General features: G+C 36.7%; 1 protein-coding gene and 2 non-coding genes across 3 annotated transcripts in view; all 3 read right to left on the bottom strand.

Moving 5' to 3' along the window:
- pum1 (pumilio RNA-binding family member 1) overlaps window positions 1–24,255 on the bottom strand; it is a 53,102-nt gene that overhangs the window by 4,924 nt on the left and 23,923 nt on the right. Inside the window, 14 exon segments of the mRNA NM_001277119.2 lie at window positions 1,688–1,809; window positions 1,900–2,025; window positions 6,007–6,144; window positions 6,232–6,366; window positions 9,242–9,371; window positions 10,946–11,213; window positions 13,030–13,266; window positions 14,164–14,454; window positions 14,544–14,672; window positions 17,477–17,615; window positions 19,807–19,949; window positions 21,759–21,860; window positions 21,950–22,043; window positions 23,366–23,609. Coding sequence (NP_001264048.1) covers window positions 1,688–1,809; window positions 1,900–2,025; window positions 6,007–6,144; window positions 6,232–6,366; window positions 9,242–9,371; window positions 10,946–11,213; window positions 13,030–13,266; window positions 14,164–14,454; window positions 14,544–14,672; window positions 17,477–17,615; window positions 19,807–19,949; window positions 21,759–21,860; window positions 21,950–22,043; window positions 23,366–23,609 — 2,298 coding nt within the window.
- On the bottom strand, window positions 4,697–4,832 carry LOC137488576 (small nucleolar RNA SNORA5). The gene has a single exon (XR_015517375.1). It is a non-coding gene; the product is annotated as a small nucleolar RNA SNORA5 (small nucleolar RNA).
- On the bottom strand, window positions 7,878–8,013 carry LOC137488577 (small nucleolar RNA SNORA5). The gene has a single exon (XR_015517376.1). It is a non-coding gene; the product is annotated as a small nucleolar RNA SNORA5 (small nucleolar RNA).

The raw sequence follows: 24,255 nt of genomic DNA, 5'->3' as shown, positions 1-24,255 counted from the left end.
TCAAAGTATCTTTATATCTTGTAAAATAAAACTAAGTATAATGTCTATAGTAAATATAGAGCATTGCAAGCTTTCATGCTTTTCAATCTCAGGTTCTGTCTCCAAAGTACAGGAGAAGAAAGCACAGATGAGCTTAAATCAAATAAGCAGGAGTTCAGCAATCTTCGCTGAAATATTTTGCTCAAACTGAATTTCAGCAAGCTGTTTGCAGCAAACTAATAAATCACAACCACACTGACAATAGTGGATGCCAAATAAATGCACTAATGTAACCTCTGTGGCACAATGTGAAGAGTTTTTGTTGTTTTACAACAGACACAAATATAATAAGGAATTACTATTAGTAACACCACTTGATTTAGCTTTTTTCTTTTCTTCATCTTTTATTTCATTGTGTTATTAACATAACCTAGAAGAGGTGAATATGTATATTTAACCTTTTCTTGATTCATTCTCATCTGTCCAAATACATAATTCTTTTGAAACGACAACCATCATCTCCAATCAAAATAAAAATGGAGTAAAATAAATAACATTAAAATAGCATTAAAAATTGTGCCAGTATAAACTGACATGTCTGAAAAAATTTAATAAATAAAACTTACAAAAAAGCAGTTTATTCCTATTTAGCCTTAGGCCTGTGTTCAAAATATAATATAATTTTTTTTTTTAATAAATATTAATATATAGCGCGTGCTCCCGTTTACTTGAAGCAACCGTGCCTAGAGGAAGCGCAACTGGTGCGATCAGTTCCCTTTGAAATAGACTGGATGCGTGATCATCCTTTCATTATCAAACACGCTATGCATCACCTGCTTTCTTTTGCTTGCAGTTATTTTTGTTAATATGGTTTAATTATATTTTTTTACAATAACTGTGTGTTAATGGGAGATTACTCCCCTTTTATGTGTAGTTAATTGGTGATCTGGGACTTTTAGCCAGGACAGTTGCATATTTTAGATACATGACAGTAAATCTTTTTTAAATGTAATGTTTTTTTTAAAGAAAAGTTTTGTTGGACTACAAAGTGCACCTATAAAGCTAAAATTTCCTTGTTTTAACACATTAAAACATTGTGGCTAAGAAATACTAGGTGTGGTCAGAGATAAATTTGGTAAATCCTTAATTTTGAGTCCTGAAAAGTCATGTAAATTAAAAAAAGTTTGCATTGCGACAACCCATTTGCTTATGCACACTGACCAAGCTTATACACAAAACACAAGAAGTTCAATGAGAAGGCATGTGGACATAACACAACACCTAAATTAAGCTTATTTATTTATTTATTTATTTATTATTTGTTTACTTTAAAATTCATATTTCATTATTTACTTTTTGTTATTTTATTTATATGTAAAAAAAAAATCTATATATAAATAAATAGTAATTTCTGCAATAATTCAATCTTGCTATGGCTGGAAATTGAATAAACCTCAAACCTACAAAATAATAAAAGAATAAAATAAAAGCACCACCACAGAAAGACTCTTCGTTCAGATGTCTGTTCTAATTCTCTACAACTTATGAAAACATCTTCGCGTCTATCTTTGAATTCTCTCACCCAGTACACGTGCATACCTGACCTGCACATAAAAACCAAAGTATACTTCAGGTATCAGTGGAGTCTTCCTGCCTGCTGGCCTTTGTGTGGCGGTTTATCAAGCATGCATGAACGCTCCGTGCGCACCTGGCAAACTTATGCTGGCTGAGCCCCAAAACATTTCCTCGGATTTCAGATACAATCTTGCTCTTGTCCTCAGCGCGGCCGTGCTCCAACACGTGCTGGATTACATAATTCCCATACTGATCCTATACGGGAAGCAGAAGAGCAGAGGTCTGGATGAGAGGGATGCACGAGACCCTGGGTTAGAGCAGATAAAGCGCTGGGTCATCCATTACCTGCACCAGCTGCTCGGTGTGCTGATGGATTTCCTCCAGGATGGATAAAGTCTGCTCGGGCAGGCAGTGCTCCAGAATACGCTGGATCACCCGACAGCCATATGGGTGTGTGGACAGAGCAAACACCTGCACAACATACACACACACACATACACAGTTATTAGTTAAACATACACTCGAGAGAGAGGGTTTTAAATATACTTTAAAACATGCCACTCAAGACTAAGGTTAGTTTAGCAAACCAAAGCTAAAATAAAAAATCTGCGCACACCTGGACACTTTTCACTGACATTAAACATCTTGTGACTAAACAAAGGGTGCCAATTGTGATCATTAGGGGGTGTGATGGATCACGGTTGATCCGTCATTCGTACAGATCACAACGCACAGTTTGGAACACACATGACCCGCGGATTAATACTTTTTTTTACTGGTAGACTAATCCTAAATTTGTAATGATCACAGAGAGATCGCCTATTGCGTCATTCCAATCACATGCATGAAAGCATTTAGGGTTTCCTGTAAAATATGATGACGGAAGTTATGGTGGGTTATAGAGGATGTGGTGGGCTTCTTAGGTTATTAAATGTGATTTGTCACAACTTGTGTAGCCTGTATTAATGCATTCAATATAAGCTGCACGATTAATCATTAAAATCAACACCCTCTCAACCCCCAAGCAACAAATTATAAATGATGGTGATTTGCTAATGTTTATTAATCCTTCGAATCGCTGCATTCAAATCTGTGTTTGAAAAGCGCAAATCAGGAAAGAGATTCAGCCTTCCGTCATTCGAGTTCGTTATGAAGTTACAAAGTCAAAATGGCAGGCGCAAAAAACATCTTCAAACTATGCCGCTCCAGGCTATTGCCACAATACTGGGATTTCTAGCTTTGATATGATACTAAGGAAAACAGCAATATTCGATACCATTTGTGATATTGCAAGGCAAGGCTGCATATTATAACGTTCAGCATCAATATCACAACTTGTGAATTTGCAATAGTCACTGGAGTTGTGAACCTATACTGGTCTCATGGTTCGGTTATGATTATCATGCCATCAATTCGGTTCAATTCGATATCTCGGTGCATCATAGTGCATTGACAATGATTTCCATACACAGTGTTATATTTTGGGGGGAGGCTATAACAAGCTGTCTGTATAAACACACAGACACACAACACCACACTGTCTCTCATTCACACACATACACAAACATAGACAGCACCAAACAAACACACACACACACTTAAGCCCTCGCAATATGCGTTTAGATGGGAGATAAACACATATTGATAGGGCTTTAATGGAGCAGTAGTCGTAATGTCGAGCGAGAAAAAAAAAAAAAAAAGAAATGAAAAAGTAGAAGACAGCTGTGAAACATAACCAGCGTTGTCTTTTTGTAGAACACACACTTCAGATCTTTTTCGGGTAAGGGGTTTTTGAGTTATTGCTGCTATAACTGAATGTGCCTGTAATATCAAAAACAAAACTAACTTAACGCTTATGTCTGGCGCCCCCCTGGATGTACAGCGCCCTTAGCATTTGCCTATACTGCCTATGCCACAGGCTGGCAGAGTATTGTAAATACCCACGCTCACCTCCCTCGCAACATAGCGCATAGAAGATAAATGACGACAGTACATAATAACTGGTTGTGATTATTACTGAATCGATACCGAATTGTCCGCGTCTGCATCGCGGTGCACCAAAGAAACAATTAATTTTGATACCCCTTATAGTCACATTTCAGGATCTACAGCATTAAGATTATTGATTGACCAGAAACCATGAGTAAAAACACTGCCGAATTTAAATATAACAAACCTTAAATTCATATAGAAAATAGAATTAATATGGATTCAATAGAAAGTTTAATATCTGCATGTTTTTAAGGAGTTTAAATAATTGTATAGAAGTTATGAAGATAAAAATGGAGTTATTGACATGAAGACTTTACAGTGTTATTTTACACTTTATTATTCAATTTCTGTACCTGAACAAAGTTAGACTCTCCCCAGAAAACCAAGCACTGTTTATTTAACTATATTATTTGCTCCACTGTGTTTAAGTCTGTGTTTTATTATATGTATATTATAAGATATTTATATTTCACTCCCCTACAAAACCATTGCAATCAAATTGAATGACTTTCCAAATAGAGATATAGAGATATGCATCTGGTGAATTTGTATTGTATATATATATATATATATATATATATATATATATATATATATATATATATATATATATAGAATCAGAGAAAAAAAATATTGCAATGTCAAATTTTCCAACTTCATGCAGCCCTACAGCAAGGAAACAGACAAACTTTGTCTTTTGACAAACACATCACTCAAGTGCAAGATTGTTTATATAAAATAATTTGTCTTTGATTATGAAAGTTTTGATTATTTATATTTTATAAAATTGTGTTCGACCCCTACACTACACAATATAATCACTAATACATTATAATCTTTAATAGAAAGAATATTGCCAGAGTTCTTTATAATTTCAACTTTTATTTGTTGTATTTGTATGGGCTTTTTTTTTTTTTTAGATACAACTAAGAGTTTTGCACAAAAGTTAATGTAAGCTATGCAAACACCACAGTTTGCTCAGGTCCACTCGCGTTTAACTCTGATAAACTAGCAGGACTAAAACCAAAATATACAGAAACAGAAATGAGCTAAAACTAAATTGAAATGTACAGCAAATGTAACTTTTAAATGCAAAACTATAATAACCTTTCTCCAGAGATCAGTGGTTGATCGTACACTTCTCGAAACTGCATGTAAGCAGACTTGTATGTCCCCAGTATTCATTCTATGTGAATGTAGGTCCTGAAGTCTACTTGTTTACTGTTGCAGCCATTTTGGCCAGTGCGGTCCATTGAAGAGGAAACACTGAATTTGACAAGACTGCAAGACTGTTTAGTTACTCTGATTTTAACTTGCCCTGCAACTTTGGTTCTTAGGGGAAAAACAAGGATCCAATCAAAAAGATCAGGTTTCTCAAAAGATCAGGTTTCTCAAGATTTTTGTTTGCAAAGAAATGATTACTTTTATGCCGAAAGGATGGATTAAACTGGTCAAATGAGACAGTAACAATACAAATTATATTTAAACCAAATGTTGCAAACAACAAATGCTGCTAATGAAAACTTGTATTTATTTTAAATAGTTATACTGCTCCCTTTGCTGTATTTAAAAATGTAATAATCAAATAAACATTCAAAATGATAAAATAAAAATTAAATAAATGTACTATGAATAAGATAATACTTTTTTATAATTATTTTTCAGGGTTTTCACCCTTAATGGCTAGAACAGTAGTAGAGTATTGACAGGAAAGCATGTTGAGCAGAGAGAGGGGAAGGATCTGCATAGAACCTCAAGCCAGGAATCAAACTCTGGTCACCTTGAGCACCGGAGTGCATGTGTCGAAGCGCTAACCACTACACCATTGGTGCTGACTGATAAACACTTTTATTGTTGCTTTAATTTGTGCTTGACTTTTTTTTGTACACAAACACTTAAATTTACATATTAAATTGATATATTTTTATGATTTAATAATCAGTCCCTCCAGAATTTTGCAGGGACTTTTTTGTTCTTATTGTATGGACTAAAAGGTTGTTGCTTAAAAAAAAAAAATTAAATATGTAATTTGGCTGTGAAAATACACAAAAATCTTTTTTTTTTTTTTTTTTAATCTAAAGAGCCACTGGACTTACAAAACCCTGTAGGCGCTGTCTAACAAAGAGGTGTACAAACTCGGTCCTGGAGGGCCGGTGTCTAGTTTCTAGTATGTCTAGTAAGAGCTTGATAAGCTGGTTCAGGTGTGTTTTATTAGGGTTGGAGCTAAACTCTCCAAGAAACCGGCCCTCCAGGACCATGTTTGCACACCCCTGGTCTAACATATTAGTTATACATTATATACAGGTTTACATTCCCATTAGCAATGCACATTTTCCTTTTTAAGACAAGACTCTGTGCTGCGGACATCCTTTTAAAAAATCAGGACCTCCATAAATAAATTACAGCTTCCCAGTTTACACCTTCTCACACACACATACACACACTTCAACAGAGGCCCACCTGTCCTTTGAAGGCATCAATGATGAACTGAAGAGCATGAGGCTGAACACACTCAATGCATTTCTGCACCACATGATTGCCGTTTTGATCCTTCACACACTTTAACACGTGTCCGTCGAGCTCCCGAACCATCTCATTCTGCAAACCACAAACATTCAGATCATGAGCTCTGCGAAGCGACTTGTTAATGATGATAACATGAACACACAGGCTTTATAAACCTACAATGACTTGCTGGTCGGAGGGGATGAACTCCAGGGCTTTCTGAATGACTCTGCAGCCGTACATCTGCAGCGCCAGGGATAACACATGACCACGAATCCGCTCGGCCAGCGCCAGCTTCTGGTCCAGACTGCCAAACTAAACACATCATCAAGAGGCTTTTAGCAGACACTCCTCATTTCATCCAGTTTGAAACCCGCTACAATTAATCTGCATTTCTGATCAACGGCACAATATACACAGGGTTGCTTTATGCTGTTTATTAGAGATTACAGATATGCATACAATAGGGGTGGGAAACAGGTTAACTCATGATTCAATATCATTATATTTTGTGCCCAATGTTGATGCATCACTGGAAATTAATTTATATATCACACAGTATTTCTAAATAAATGATAAGAAAATACATCAAAAAGTTATAAGATGCATTTCTTTTATAACCAGCACATTTGTTTGAAAATGCAACAAAGCACTCAGCTATCAAACGTGCAGAGAGCAGTGACTGAAAAGGGTACGTCTCTAAATTAGTCAGAGCAGCAGAATGGTTAAATAAACACAAGGCCATTCAAGGGATATGTTCATGCCCTGTTGATACCTTTATCTAATATAACTTTTGGCGGAAGGCAATAGTTTGAGCACATATTCCTGTATGATGTCTCACAGCACTGACCATGAGCGATCTAGTGAACTGAAAGCGTGCCTGTGTGGAGAGCTGGATGTCTGAAACACAAATAACTTGGTCCAGCTTTAACAGAAGTATCCATATAGCAATAAATTTTCATGATTGCAATGGCTCATCTGTCAGTGGTTTAAATGACACTGGTGTATCTCTGATGTGATGTTTATCCCCCATTAATAGATGCAGTAAACTGCTGCAGTCAGTAAGACTGATCCATTCATTTAGATCTTTTGCATGTTTAGATAAATATTGACACTTGGCGCCAGCGTAGATATTGCATCACGGTCAAAAATATCATGATAGGTCGGTATGTTGTTTTTTTGTCCCACCCCTAGTATACATTAAATTTTAGATAACCAACACCAATATTTAAACTTAAGTGATAAAAACATTAAAAAATTTATATTTGGTGGAGGAACCTTGATTTTGTTTAAGCTAAATGAAAACAAATCTTATTCTGATCGATTATTCTCTGGAATAAACATGGACTAAATGATGATTTTATTTGAGAAGTTAACTTTAACCATACTGGAAACAATCAAGCAAGATTGTAGTTGATTAAAAATAAATACTTGGTATAATAACCTTAATTTTTTCGATCATAACAAATGAAAACAACTTATTCTGATTGTAATTCTCTAAAACAGATGCTCTGAAAGTCAATTTTATTTGAAATTCATACCATAGAAAAAAGACAAAGTAGGGCTGCATGATGCTGAAAAATATGCGATATTGGTTTTGATTATCGTGATAATGATATTATTTACTAAAACAGAAAAATGCTATTTTGATTAGCCATGTTTTTTTTTATTTAATGATATAATATAGATGTTTACAAAATAAAAGAAACTACAACTAACAATGCTAAAAACAAAATGAACAAATTAATTTGAAATGTACTTATAAATGGAAAACTATAATAACCTTTCTCCAGAGGTCAGTGGATGATCATGCACTTCTCAAAACTGCATGTAAGCAGACTTGTATGTCCCTGGTATTCATTCTATGTGAAGGTAGGTCCTGAAGTCTACTTGTTCACTGTTGCAGCCATTTTGGCCAGTGCTGTCCATTGAAGAGGAAACACTGAATTTGACAAGACTGCAAATATTTGACTATTTTTAAACTACAGTTCAGTTATTCAGATCTTAACTTGCCCTGTAACTTTGGTTCTTGGGAAGGGGGAATAATAATAATTATCAGGGTCCCAAGATAACAAAGAAAGGAATGTTTTCTATACAAATATTTTTATATAGAAAGTATTAATTGATCAAAAGTGACAAGGACATTTAGGAAACTGCTTATTTATACTTATGCATTTACAATATAGTTGATATTAAAATAAACAGTTAAAAGATTTTTCAGATCTAATTAATTCTAATTCAGACTGAAAAACTTTGTCAAGATGCAAGAGTTTAGTCTTTAAAACACTGAATGAGTAAAAGCTCCAGCAGATATTCTGACTCTGATTGGCTGTCGTCTTTATGAGTATTTTTTCCAGCACAGGGTTGACCTTTGGGTCACTCCAGCCAATAGAACAGCAAATAATGGGGAGGCCAGGATAAAGACAGCAAGGCCCCATCTGATCGGTCAAATTTAGATAAACAACCAATGTATAAAATAAATGTAATTCAGACATAACACATGTCTGCGATATACATATTACAGAAACTATTATCACGATAACTATAAGTTTGCTATGTATTGTGCAGCCCTAAAACAAATATTAACAAAATTATTAAATAATTAATGTGGGTTTACCTTAATTATTATTAAATAATTAAGGTAAAACCATACCTAATAAATACTAATCAGAAAAAACTGAGAATTAAGTGATCTTAATGTCAATGAAAAGAAATTCTGCTTTTCTGTGTTTACTGGATTTATTTTAATCTCTACTTACACATTTAATTTAATAATTACATTGACGCATTGCTGTGAAAACTGCTTTAAGTGCAAACACAGTTACATTAATATTTCAAGAAAACTATCAGCAATTTAAATGTTAGTGTTTGGACTAATGCTAACATTTAATATTGTTTAAATATGTTTAACACATTTAAAGTATTACGGTTCAACTTTAGCAGAAAGAGATTTTATCATACTTAACAAAACAGCAAGCATAGCTGAATTCATTTGAACACTTTAAACTGCTCAGAAAAAGAAAAAAAAAAGTCGTGTTTTCTATTAAACCACCTGCTGCACCAAAAACATGCCAAACTGCAACTTAAAAAAAAAAAAAAAAACACCAAACAATAAAATAAAAAAAACATCCAAAAAGTGGTTCATTAGACCCCTAACAGAACATGCAACAAATAACAAACTCTTTCTTACCTCAAAGAACTTCTGGATGACATAATTTCCAAACACATCAACCATGAGCTGGTAGGCGGCCTGCAGGATCTCATTGAAGACCAGCTGACGCTCTGCAGGACTTGCTCTCTCCAATTTCAGCTGAATAAACCTGCAAACAACCAAACAACTGTTTTACACATTTTATTGACCCCTTCCCTCATTGACTTTATTGATGCTGGAAAAACCTAACATTGTTTTTCTGCAATATATATTGCTGTATGAATGAAACTCCAACAACTGAATAGCTGGGGTGATTTTGTAAGGGAGTGTTTTATGAGACACTAGTTCCCAGGAGAAACAATGTATTTGGTGTTCCTCAGCTGTTAACATTTGACCAATATTATGATATATGTGACCCTGGACTAGGGTTGTAACAATATACCGGTATGACGGTTTACCACGATTTGAACGTGCACGATTATCATACCATGAACAATTGCATATCAACGGTTTTAACCCTTAAAGACCGAGACAGCCGCCCGCGGCTAAAAATAAGTATTGCTCTTAAATGTTTAATAACTTTTGATCCGCTGATCCGATTCATACAATTCAAAGATTGGCATAAAGAATAGAACCTCAGCTTTCCAGTGCTGTATCACTTAACAGCGGACTTTCAGAGGCTCCGGAATCAGTGCGGTTATGTCATCAACATTTGACAACGCTGATTTGACAAAGAAACGCTCGTCACTGTGTCTCCGGACAAATCAGACATGATACATTGATGCATTGTCCCTCCTCCATGCCCAGATTGGTTCAAACTCGCTATATCACAACCAATAAGCATAGGTTTCACTTTTGTTTGTGGACCAAGCTTTTTGAACAACACGGAATGAGAGATAGGCATACATTTATGCGCAGCTAAATAAAACGCAAAAAAAAAAAGTTTTTCATAAAATAATTCTCATAATAAGTACTTTTGCATGCACAGCAGCACAGAAACATGACAAAACAGTGACACAGCAAAGACGAACTGCTGCTCTTGCTGTTTTCAAAAGACGCAAATGAAGATGCAGCTGTTTGTCTGCATTGCAGACAACCATATCCAAATCCATATCGATAGACAACCATATCCATGCTGGCACATAAAACCTAAGGATGTTCCATATTGAATCTAGTTTCGTTATGTAACTATTTATAGTATAGTAAATATTTATATCTATTTTTTACTGAGGATTTGCACCATGTTTATTTGGACTTTATTTGGACTTTGACACATTATTTATTATTTTCTTATTTTTATTTGTTCATTGTAAGTGGTGTTGTTTATAGGAACTAAAAATATATTATTTGGAAAAAGTCAAATTTGCTTCACTGTTCTATTATTTTGTAACATTTGTAAAATACCGTATACCGCGAAACCGTCAAACCGTGGTATTGTTTTAGACGATTATCATACCGTGAAAAATTCATACCGTTACAACCCTACCCTGGACCAGAAAACCATAGTAATAAGTGTTCATTTTTGAAAACTGAAATTTATGCATGATCCGTTTATGCAAAAAATATAATAAATTACAGGCAAACATAAATAGAAAAGAGCAAAGACAATAGTAATGATTGGCCGCCAGCAGGGGCGCACCCCTTACAGTGTGACGTCATATGATAACTATCAATTGTAGATGTGTACATTGCAATATCAATGCTGAAACTTTACATGGTGTCTAAATCAGGATCCTGTGTTACCTGGAGCCGTGCTGGTCCTGAGAGAACTCCATGACGTGTCCTGCGATCTCTCTCAGCTGCAGGTTGGGGTAGCGGTTGTTTCTGAAGTCCTCCAGCAGACGGCTGCGTCCCGACGGCATCACGTCAGACATCCCGTAGCGCAGCCGTGACGAGGGGAAGAGCTGACTGCTGGGACTGAAGAGAGACGAGCCGGTGGTGGCGCTGCGGTACTTCGCCTCCGCTCCAGGAGCTGCTGAGATGAAGCGCCCACTGCCATTGGTCAGTCCACCTGAGGGGGAGGAGCTAGAGTCAATATATTGATGTCTGATGAGTAGATACAGTTTATGATGCAGGAATCAACCCACTAGAAAAAGGTCTGTTATTTTCTTGTTCTAAACAAGTTACCAGCAACTGAATTTTTGGTGTCATTTCAGTCAAGCTTTCGACATTAAATTAAAAAGACTGCACGCATTAGTTTTGTGTTTGGACATATTATTATTATTATTATTATATATAAACACCATATATATTCTTTTTAGGTGATCAACTAAAAACTAATTTTGCAGGAGTGTTAGATTCATCAATGAAAATTAGATTTAAAAGTTTATCTATTGAATTGGCGTAAACGTGTGTGGTCTATTTTAGGTTTCCCAAACTTTTCAGCCCGTGACCCCCAAAATAACAATTCCAGTGACTCGTGACCCCCACTATCCTCAGAGGTGGTTATAAACATACAAACATTGCACACACCAAAAGAAACTATACAAACACGAGCATACTGGCAACACAAAAAGTGCAACAGTCTAACAACTATATCATTTTTTAAAATGCTTATTCATTTGTTTAATTTAATGTTAACTGGCTTTTTATTTGCATGTTGTTTATTTGTAAGTTGCTTTTTTTATGTAACTATTAAAACCTATCTTCTGTAGGTTATAGGGCTGGGTGATATGGCCAAAATATCATATCCGGGTATATTTTAAAAGTCTGTATATCGTATACAGTCAATTTTAATGTCTGTATACGATATAAATCCGGAATGTTCCCATAAATGGCTACTTGAGAGTAAAAGCCTTTATTAAAACATTATTAATAAAATTGAGCAAAATATAATTCAAACACAGGGGTTTTCCCTTCCTGTTTACAAATAAACAGCTGCACAAAAAATAACAGCTGCACAAAATCTTTGATAAATAAAACACAGTACAGGTTTTTCTCCTGCTTAAAACTGTTGTGCACAATTATTAAACAGTGCACATATCAAATATATCCAAAGAGAAGTCTTTCACTCCATGTAAAAAATCCTACACATTTTTTTTGTTTTGACTAAACTTGTTTTACTAAATATTAAATAAGAAAATGAAAACGAATAGACTATAGATATGAGAAGAAATTGTTTCAGAGTACTGTGATGAAATGCTGGATATGCATTTAATGTAAACAGTCATTGTAACAGAGCTACAATGTGTTATAATGAAAATGTAAAGAGACCATCGTGTAATAAATCCTGAACTTATAATCAGTAAATATGAGGTGGTATCTGTTACGAAATGAGGTTTAAATTCCTCCCATTTTGTCGTTTTTAATTCTTTTGAACACATTTAGGTTCTGCTTGTCAATTTGACAAGGCATCTATGTTCATTCTTGGTGTCAATTGAATGAAATGTTTGATTAAAGGTTTCTGATAAACCGCTGTGACAGCTGCAGGCACTGTGTGACGTTCTTCACTGCATGTTCCTCCATATCGCATCAGTGATGGGTTGTTCTTGAACGATTCATTAATTTTGAACAATTTTTTTGTATGACTCATTGAGTTAATCATTCATTTGCACAAGCGCACATTTGTGCAATTAGAGCTTGCATGCTAACTTGGTCTGTTTTGCGCAGAATGCGCACGTGGCCTCAAAACATATCGATATGAACGATATTGGATAATACCGCGTCACGTTGGAGAATCATATTGATATATCCCTAGAACCCGATATACCGCCCAGCCCTAGTAGACATGGTAATTCTAATAGTTTAATAACATATATAAGATTGAGAAATCACCAAAATTCAAGATCAGTGCATCTATAGCTGAATTGTAGATGCTGTAACCTCACCAAGATTAAGACTGCTTGAGGATCCATGAGTTGAGAGCGAGGGTGGTGGGGTGAGAGAGTGGGAGGGGCCTTGGTTTGGAAGCGGCATGCCAACCGGACCAGGGGAGGAGCTAAAGCTGAGGCCGTTGTAAAAGGCTCCATGGCCAATAGGAGTGAGGCTGCTGGCTGTCCGCTTGTACAGATCAGAGCTGCCCGTCAGAGAATCCCGACGAGACCCGCTGGAACTGGAATTAGCCACTTCAAAAAAAAATTATCACACATTAAATATACAAGAAGCCAAAGTGAGAAACAAATGAATGTTAAATCTGATTCATCAACCTAAAACATCAGAGATTTTTGTGGTGTGCTCCTATAGTGTAGTGCTCTCTGACGTTCACTTAAGGCTGGAATGCACTGATTTTAAAAACCAGAACGGATGACACTGGTCTGAAAGACATCTGGTTAAAAATAATTTCAAGTGCCTATTAAAGTATTACTATCAATACAGTTAGAATATATATAAAATTGTATCCTTAAATGCAATTCATTTTTTTTATAAAATATGATTAAGAGTAATAATCACATGCAGTAAAGTAATTGATCTGAAAATTCAGCATGAGATTGTCATCAGAAATACATTATCGGTCAACACTTTAAAAAACAAGTTGACCAATTGAGTGACTTATTTTAGACAGTATTATCTGTTCTTTTTTCTGTTTTGCCAACAAAAGAAAGTTTCACTCTAGAACAAATGAGTAAAACAAATGCTTCAATGATCTATTCATAGACATGTTTTGTTTCTGCTTGAATCAGTCATTAAAATGACTGACTCAACTCCACAATCATCAAGACAGAAACTTGCCACCAGGATCCTAACAGTTTAAGAGTCATTAAGTCATTATGATCCGCAAAACTTTGTGGAGTTTGCTAGATTTTGAATTTAATTGTTTTTTTTTATAATAAAATTAGCAAAATCCTGAAGGTATTGACCTAACCCTGGAATAAAATGTACTGGAAATAAAAACTGGCTTGTAATGGGCAAACAAAATGCAAACACATTAATTTCTGATTTAATGCTAATTTTAATATTGCTAGAGGCTAATCCCTTCAGCTCAAAACTCCCTATATTGACTTTACACTTGAGATCACACACACCTGCCGTGCCAAAACCCCCGAGTGCTGCTCCAAGCGTGGCTCCGAGAGATGATGTTGGGTTGGCATTGAATCCGAGTGAGGTGTTTCCCGGCTGAGCGGAGCCTTGGGAGAACAGGGAGGAGCTCTGTGAAGAGGAGCTCGGAGATCCGCTCCCATAAAAAGAGCTTCCTCCCAAAGCCCCGCTCCCTTGCTGCCCAGGAGCCTGCTGGGAACTCAATGCACGAAACGCACCGCTGGCTCCACCACCGAGACCTGCATTCGCCCCTCCTGCTGAAGCGGCGGCAGCAGCCACTGGGAAGAAGAATGAGATGTTCAAATACCAATTGACATTGAATGAAGGTATGAGGAGTGTGAAATGATAGTCATTTTCATACATGCACCTGCGGCTGATGGGCTGATGATTACTGATGCGGGGGCCATAAGTCGAACGGGTCCTCCACGAGCTCCTGTATTCACCACAAGTGCACCTGTCTGGTCATAATATGCAGCAGGAGCCAACACTGGATAACCTGAAATACCACAGAGGGGACTTTATTAGACATTGTGAACTGTGAAAGCTTGATCTGTTAAAAGGTTCACTTAAGTGCATTAAGGCTGATTTATACTACTGCGTCAAACGCACACGTATGCTACGGCGTTGAGGCATAGCCCTACGCCATGGCCGTCGGCTTCACTGACGTGCACCTCTCAAAAAATGTGACTACACGTCGCAACGACGCTTAGCGCAAGCTCTGTGATTAGTCGGCTTGGTATAGCTGACGAGTCAGGGCGGGACCGAGAGACGCGGGAGCATAATGGAGTGATTGTTTACAAGTGTGGAGTCTCGTGAAGGAGCTCCGGATGGAAAGTTTTGTTTTGTGTTTACCTCATAGTTAAAGTTGTTGCACGTCCGCCGGTTCCTGCCTCAAAATGAGCGAGTTTGAGCCACTTGTACATTCAGGAAGCGTTCAGAAAGCACAAAACAGCAGCAAAGAAACTTGACATAGACACATTAACACCTGACAGCCAACTAGCGTTTCGGAAGTGTTAATGCAGACCAACAGAGACAGCGTGCAGAAGTACAAATGCACAGCTACGCGCGTTGCATGCGCCGTTGGTTACGCTGGGAACTTGACGCAGAAGTATAAACCAGGCTTTAAAGCTTAGCTCAATGCAGGATGCAATTTCACCTGAAACAAAAACAGGGTATATACAGGGTAATTTCAAAACCTTTGTAAGACCTTCTCAGAATATTTTAAGACATTTAACTTAATAAACAGTTGTAGTTAAAGGTTCAAGAAACCCTGGAGTACATAGAGATTTAAACAGATTTGTGTATGTTGAGCATGATTTGAGACGATGTTAGCACCAGTTAGCTATAATTGTGGGTAAAATGTAATCTTGCAGGTTTAATAACTTTTGAGGAGAAATAAAAATCAGTGGCGTAGCACAAAACTGCAAGTGGAGTGATGACGCATCTGTTTCCCATTATTATTCATAGCAGGGTTTACTTATGCTATGAGAAGAGCCTGCTTCTTAATTATTCATGAGCGCACGTGCTTTCCGAAGGCAAAGCAGACCTGCCAAGCTGGGAGACCCAATGACTGGGTGAGACTGGTCGTATGTGTTTGTTTCCATGATCCACAGGATTTGTTGCATGTTTTTCCCTGCGATGCTGTCAGGGCAGACACAGCAAAGCTGTTGGTTTGCAACAGGCATTTTTGTAGGGAGAGCTGTATGAGAATGGCAGACTTTTATCAGTTGAGTTTGTTACAGTTTATAGTTCGTTATTGAGACACATCGCCTTTATTTATTCTGCTGTCTTCACAAGTTTAAAATCCTCTTATTACCAGCAGGGCTGGTTATAGACAGGGCAAGAGACCTGCTGCACTGCTATCCACTGTTTGCATTCAGACCCAGGGATTGAGAACAGAAGTCCTCCTTATTTATAGTGTTTATATAAACATGATTATCATCATAATGACATAACAAATTGGGATTGTGTATATGAAATTACGAATAACAAATGTAGCAGGACATTAAATTATTTCCTGTCAATTTCTTTGCATTTTAACTTTGTAAACTATAAAATCATGCGTCTCCCCACGGTTTGTCTCTCATGTTGTGAGCAGACTGACCACAGTTGCTCACTCCTCTTTTTCCCCTGCACTGTCAGCCACACCCACACCCCCTCTGCCCGCAGAGCTCAACGCCCATCTCAAAGCACTTTTTGAAAAATTTCTGAGGTAGACTTGAACTGAAAGAGAAGGGCTTCATGGCTCTTTAAATAAATCAATGGAGCACAACCATGCAACAGAACTTAGATAAGCTCGGAAGAAACAAAGCTTGGTCGAACATTAACACAAACAAGCCAGCTTTGTTGACAGTGTCAACGGGTTGCTGTTAAAAGGGGAAATGAAGCACTCAGTTTACATAATTGTACATTGGATTCCTCTTTTATGAAAATATATTAAACAAACTCGATTAATGTAATCATTAAGCAGAAAAACGGCATGTTTTTCTATAGATTTTAGACCTTGGGTGCCGCCATCTTGAAATACTTCTGTGTCTGACATCACAGGGTTGGTTCCTTTCCCTGAGCTGAACAAATACAGTGGAAGGACAGAACATGGTGACTGCAAAGCCTATTTTAACCCAATGCGTGAAGTTGAGGATGTAGAGCTGGTGCGCACGCACACACAAACACAACTGATGCTCGTATTTGCACCAGCTCCACAACTTCACGCATTGCGTAAGTTGGGCTGTTCAGTCTCTGTGTTCAGTCCATTACTGCTTGGCCAGCCAGTGTCTGTATGCTAAAGCACATCTGACTCATAACCGTCACAGTCTAGAACAGCAATGCTGAGTCTTTCATTACAGTTTCATCGACACTAGTTGTTTGGCGTCTGCTTGGTGTGTCCCGGCCTTTAAATTATAGCATTCAGTGCAGAATTAGTAAAGGAGAAATAGTACCAGAGCGGACAGCACAAACAGCAGCAATCCAAAATTGGAAAGCACATTTGCACTGTCTGAAATCATTTATCTCCTATATAGTGCACTATGTGCCACTCACTATAAAGAAAATTTTAGTTTTAGGGTAACAGTCTAGAAGTTCACCCAAAATTTCTCACCCTTCAATTGTTCTAAACCTCGGAGTTTTTTTTAAATAAAAAAATTATATACTGAAGACTTTTAAAAACCTAATGTATTTGACATCCATAGGAGAAAAAGAAATATACTATGGTAACTGTGACTGTGTGTGTGTGTGTAATATATTTTCACCTTCAGCTCTTGCCAGACAGCGGAGATAAAAGATGTTTCTAGAGTCCTTTACCTGGTACACCTGCTGCCAGACCCTGCCCAAAAGCCAATGCCGAGTTCACAGCTGCTGCCGCTACGAGCTGCTCCGTCTGCTGACCCTGCTGTCCTTGACTTGGAGTGAGAGGTCGCTGGTTTCCACCTGCACGCATCACCTGTGACGAACAAAGGTCAAAGATCATGGTGAGTCTCAAGGGTTTTTACACAAGATGAAATAAAAGCCATGGGTGTGCTCACAATGTTTCTTAAATTTAAGCTCTAAATGCCTTATGGATTAGATTATAAACTCTGCTGTAAATGGCCTTCTTTGGGTGAAACTAAAAACATTTTTAAATGAGCTGCTGCTTTCCAGAAAAGGGCGGCGCCTTTACAGGTTGCGCATCTGTTACTCAGGAAACAAAACATCTGCATTTGTTTTTAAGAGTAAGGAGACTTGTCAGTTTAAGAGTTTATCCAAATACTCAGTTTTCTGTGCACAGTGTTTGTGCTTTAAAGTACTTTCAATGTAACGGCAATGTCCAAAAAAAAATTAGCATGGGTCAAAATTCTGTTTGTTTGTTTTTTTTTATTATGCCAAAAATCATTATAATAGAAAGTAATATTACATGAAGATTTACTGTAAATTCTTAATGTAAAATTTATCAAAATTAAAATTTTGATTAGTAATGTACATTGCTTTGAGCAGGGGTCACCAATTTCGGCCCTGGAGGGCCGGTGTCCCGGCAGGGTTTAGCTCCAACTTCCCTCAACATGCTTGCCTGGGTGTTTCAAGTATACCAAGTAGGACCTTGATTAGCTTGTTCAGGTGTGTTTGATTAGGGTTGGAGCTAAAATCTGTAGGACACCGGCCACAGGAACAGGTTTGGTGACCCCTGGCTTAGAGCTTCATTTGGACATTGTTAATTTGATTTTCTCTGTATTTTGATTTAATCTGAACCCTCCAGATTTTCACTGTTGTAGCTTAGCTAAATACTGCCCTATCCTAACCAAATATAAATCAATGAAAAGCTTATTCAGCTCTCAGACAATGCATAAATCTCAATTCCCAAAAATGATCACTTATGATTTTGGTTTTGTGGTTACATATATCATAAAATTAGTTACATGTTATTACAGAGTTTCTGCAGGTTTCACCAAGTTAAATTTAAGGCTTTAAATTAAGACCATTATAAATGAAATTTTAGACTCATACAGTGCTAAACGCAAGAGTTTTTCTAATGGCCCATCAACAAATTATTTGACCTATAGAACAAATTATGATTTAATACATTTAATAGTACAATACTAATTATTAAATACTAATAAAACTAATTACTTAATAAAAAAGTTACATAATTTAGCTATTTAAAAGCAAGCTCTAGTTGAATAAATGCACTTGTTTTCAACATGACTTTCTTTAAAAATAAATTTAAGAAATGTTTTAAACATTTTAAAAACTATAATTAACTGAATGTATGCACAAATATCTGTCCAGGTCAGTGTCCTTATCAGTATGGAAAACAATTAAACAAATATTACGATAAATAGCGTTAAAATAAAAATTTACGCTCAATAAAAATACATTCTATTGAGGTGGAATGTTTGTTCATGTATAGTTACATCACTAAGGAAACTTAAGACCTGCTTAAAAAAAGATTTAAGACCTACAACGCAAGGTTTCAGCAAATTTAAGACTTGCGGCCTAAAATTTAGTTTTTGAGATTTAAGACATTTAAAGATTTGTAAGACCCGACAGACACCTTGTATTGACCTTATTCTAAAATGCTGAAGTGCACCTGTTTTCGCGATTGTTTTAGAACTTCTGATTCAGTCGCCTTTGGGAGAAATGACTAGGAATAATAAACGGTAAAAAAACGGTTAAACAACTTGCTCTACAAACAAATGTTTGCTTGACTATATAGACCAAGTAGAATAATATAATAAGGAAATATCAGTTTGCAACATCAAACAGCGAAACGAGCAGTTTTTAATGCATAAAAATGAATGCAAGTGATCAAGACGGGAAGTCTCGAGCCAAAAATATTCAAATGGCTGCACCCTCTCGTCGGCGAAGAATTAGGTGAATAAGCGCAAGTAAAAAATGTCATGTTTATTAGAAAATAATAGCTCACTGAAACAGCGTCTCATGCACTACCATTTAAATGAGGGATACTGTATTCGTTTGCAGAAGAAAACTCAGGACGACAATGATGTTTAAGGGAGTTCAGAAAATGTGAGAACTTCATTTGGTGCTTGATGACTTGGCAGATATTTCAGACTCTCAGACAGCAACATTAAACACTAAAATAAGTGTAAAAAACGCATAATAGGAGCCTTTTGATCTACTTCTGCATGCTGAACTCTCACCTGCTGTTGGTTCTGCTGGTTCTGCGCTGCTGACTGCTGGTTGGCCGAGTTGGATGGCGTGGCAGCCTGCTGCTGGAACAGGTTGGCAGGATACACTCCCCATGGAGTCACTCCATAGTACTGAGGGGGCATCACCGCTGGGCCTGAAAGACACGCACACACGTCATATCGCAGATGAAGGGCCAAAGCAGCAGTTTTCAGAGCAGACTCAGAGGCTTTGATGTACACCGCAGACACTTCCGCTGCCTTTGTACTCGGATTCAGGAGCATCAAAGCAGGTGGGTGTTTGTGTGTGTGGTTTAACCAAGCAGCCTGCCTCAATCTTACAGAGAAATCTCAAGACCAGAGGATGCGGTCTAAACTGTTCCCATCACCTGTCATTCACTCCAGACTGATCAGCTGGGCATCTTTAGCAAGAGACCAATCCTGCCACAGCAAGTAAAGTCTGATTTATACTTCTGCATCAATCGATCGCTGTACTTCATGGCTCAAAGTTTGTACATAGCCGACGGGTTGTCATTGGAGCACGTTCTAAACCCTCTGATTGGCCATTGTGTTCAAAAGCTCAACAAATATGACTGTGATTGGCCATTAAGGGCATCGGTTTACCACTCCTCACTAAGTGCAAACACACTTGCTTAGATTTGACAGAATAATACATTGCCTTAAGGTGCATTCTAGGATGATTAACTGTCATTGCTCAGTTGCAAAAAAATAAAATAATAATAATAATTGAAATATTAAATGGAATGTGTATATATATTAGCATATTGATACTGGTGTATACATTTCATGTGCATTTACTTCACAGTTTAAAAGCTTTATGTCAGAAAATACTACTTTAAAGGGTGATTTAACCTTCTGCATAAAGCACACACATATGGTTCAAGTTTGAGCGACATACATTAATTTATCGCTTAGAAAAAACAAAACACCAGCGAAGAAACTCGACACAGAGAAACGTAACAACCTACTGCCGGCTAGCATTTTTGAAGTGTTATTGCAGAGCAACACAAATAGCAGGCAGAAGTATAAATGCATGACTACGCGCAAGGCAGGCGCCGTGTGTCACGCCGATAAAGTGTGTTGCCAAAACATGTTTAATTAACCATTGAAAAGTTTAGCTTAAAATGACTGATTCACTTAGAAATAAAGCAGTTGTCGCTCTACTTAAACAGATAAAAAAAACACCCACAATGCTACAAGTAACACGCAAACTCTCCTTTGGCTTTTTTTGAAACCATTTTTGGTTATGCAACTCAATGATTTTATGTGTGAATATACATACACTATATGGTTTGAGTTAGAATGCAGGTAAGGTTTAGTTGCATGTAATTATGCATAATGAACTGTAATTACTATAGTTAAAACACAAAACATGTGTAACAAAGACAGCAAAAGACAGTATTGCCAAAACAATAATTTCAAACATCCATTTTTATATTTGCATAATAACTGGTATTTATGAATTGTGACGTCATGCAAAGCGGCATCCGTTTACAAGCACTACGTCAAACTATATTGGGAGGCTCATCAAATAGTAATATTAAACGGGATGTAGTATTTTCGAAAATCATGATTGCATATATATATATATATATATATATATATATATATATATATATATATATATATATATATATATATATATATATATATATATATATATATATATATATATATATATCCATGCCTAATATCTGATGGCCAGAAAGTGATTAATTAAAAAAAAAAAAGTTCAAATAAGCAAGTCCAGAGACTGTTGTGTACACCATGACACCAGGAAATTCACTTCAATGTGTGATATGACTAAAAAGTGGTCATAATCCAAAATTTTCTCAAATTAAATGAGTAGTGGCTTGAAACAGTTTTCTATACGTCACAACTTAGCTAGTGGATAAGCCAAACGACATGGTATACATCTTGCTGACTTTTCAGCCATGGCTTCTCACCTAGAGTGGCGGCAGCAGCGAGTCCTGCAGCATACGGGTCGGTGCCGGGCGGAGCAGCGCTGATGATGTACGGATTCGGTACAAATGCAGCTGGAGCCAAACCTTACACACAACCAACAACACACCAAGTTAAATAAAGCACACAAACTTCATCTACAAGCTAATCCAGACGGAGCTCCAGTCAAACTCACCAATGTGTGGCTGTTGGGCTGCGGCGAGCGCGTACTGCTGCTGCTGGGCTGCGGTCAGCTGCTGGACTGCCAGAGCATTGGGTCTCTGGAACAGCTGAAACACACGCAGAGCCAGGACATTCACAATGAGCATTTACATTCATATTTGTGAAGTCTATATAAAGACATGCAGAAAGGCATATGATGATGGTATAAAAGATTTTTGTTGTATACTGAAGTTACAACAAACCAGTTGCAAAGTTAGCAAATATTAACTAAGAAATTAACTTAAATTAGTACATATGCTTTATAAGTGGTTTTCATGGTCAGTTTAATTGAATGACAATAAAAACATTTAAAAAAATCTTTGTGAAGCGTTATACGGTCTTCTAAAAATATTTTGAGCACAAATAACATCTGAACGTGGTTGTTCGACTATTGAAACAGACAATACAACAACAGGAATCTGTCCAAGGCACTCGAAAAATGTGGAAAATTCAAAACGTTTTTTTTAATTTTCCACATTTTTCGAGTGCCTTGGACAGATTCCTGTTGTTGTTTTGATGAATCCCTCACCCAAAGAGCACCGACCAAATATCTGAGTTACCCCTGAGCGTTTTTTGTTTGTTTTACTGACGATACAAGTCTGGACCTTCTCAAAAGGCATTTGACAAATATAAATAATAAAGAATTACTGGTAACACAAAACTAATCATGCATTAATTAAAAGTTTTTTGTCAAGATGAACAAAGTATGAATAATCTTGTAAAGCCTTTATTAATAATCATAATTTGCTCAGTGTATTCGTTTACTAATGTATTAATGAAATCTAAGTGCTTGTTAACACAAACTTAAAATGAGCAACTTTATTTTCATTAATGTAAGCAAAGATTTTAATTTAAGTTACATTACATCAACATGCCAACTAATTCTCATTACATTATAAGTAGACTGTTAGGTTAGGGTTAGTATAAGTTGACATGCACTTGCAAAGTTTCTTATAGTCAGTTAAATGTCTGTTGAAGAAGCAGTATCAGCAGATAATAAGCAGAAAGACTACTAATACTCAAATGGCCCATCAAAATAAAGTGTTACCATGTGTTTCATTGGTTCTTCATGTACTAACATTAACTAATGGAATCTTATTGAATAGTGTGACCTTATTATTCACTGTATTTTAAAGTACCAACAATAATAATAATAATAATAATATGAATGTTTATTGGGATATATTGTCTTACTGAAGTCTAAATGCAAAATGTGAGTAGCAGTTTACAGAATACTTTTTTTCTAGAGATATAAACAGTGAACAAATAAAGTTGTTCTTCACTTCTGTGGCCTTTGATAGCAATTAATATATTTACATATATAATACACTTACTTTCATTATTATCATCTTTATGAGAGTTACTAGTGCTAGAATCATCAGATGTTTACCTGCTGAGGGGAGTTGTAGTCAAACAGGCCGACGGTAGCAGCTGTGGAGTCAAGCGGCAACTGTCCTCCAGGGTACTCGAACTGCAAAGTCTCCATAGACACTGACTCCATGGGGTCCAGGGTCACATTTTGGGTTTCAACATTTGAAAACTCCTCGGCTGGTTTCGGCCCTGCACCTCCTACCATCTCTGGTCCTCCCAACTCCACCTCTTGACCAGTTGGAGGGCAATTTCCAGGGGTCCGACTGGAGGGGAAACGATGCTTTTTAGAAATACTAAAAATATACTAGGCTCAAAAAATGTCTGGGGTCTGTAATGGCTATTGTTTGCTTATAAATGAAACATGTATTTAATAAAATTTGGAAATATTACACATAATTTTAAATGTTTTTTTTAGAAAGGTTTTTGTTTTCCTATGTTGTAATGCTACAATTTTAGCACCCTTAGTGCACTGTTCAGTGTCACATGATGCTTCAAAAATCAATCTAATATGTGGCTGAACTGTTAACGATAGTTGTTTATCCATTAGGAAATTTGACTGAACTGCAGTCTTGGCTTATCTGTTATCTCTCTATAATGTGAAGCCTATAATGCATAATTCTAGCCAAGGCTATGTATGAGAAAGTCGCTTATAGTTATATAGTTCGCTTATGTTTTATTGCTGAGTCATAAATTAAAATAAGGACACATGACAGCTGAGCGGGACTATCTTGGTCCATTTAGAAACATTGCAGTGTGAAAGTGCACCGCACCGAAAACAAAGTGCAACAATTCACAATTTTAATCCTTGTTTTGGAACAAAACAATCTGTCTACAGGTGTGAAAGCACCCTAATACTTTTGCAAAATTATGAAGTCTTGATGGTCACATCTGATAATGATTCTTTGTGAA

This window comes from Danio rerio, chromosome 19 (assembly GCF_052040795.2).
Source record: "Danio rerio strain M-AB ecotype USA chromosome 19, GRCz13ab, whole genome shotgun sequence".
Taxonomy (NCBI): domain Eukaryota; kingdom Metazoa; phylum Chordata; class Actinopteri; order Cypriniformes; family Danionidae; genus Danio; species Danio rerio.
The sequence above is the reverse complement of the archived record's forward strand: the minus strand, read 5'-3'. Positions and strand labels throughout refer to the sequence as shown.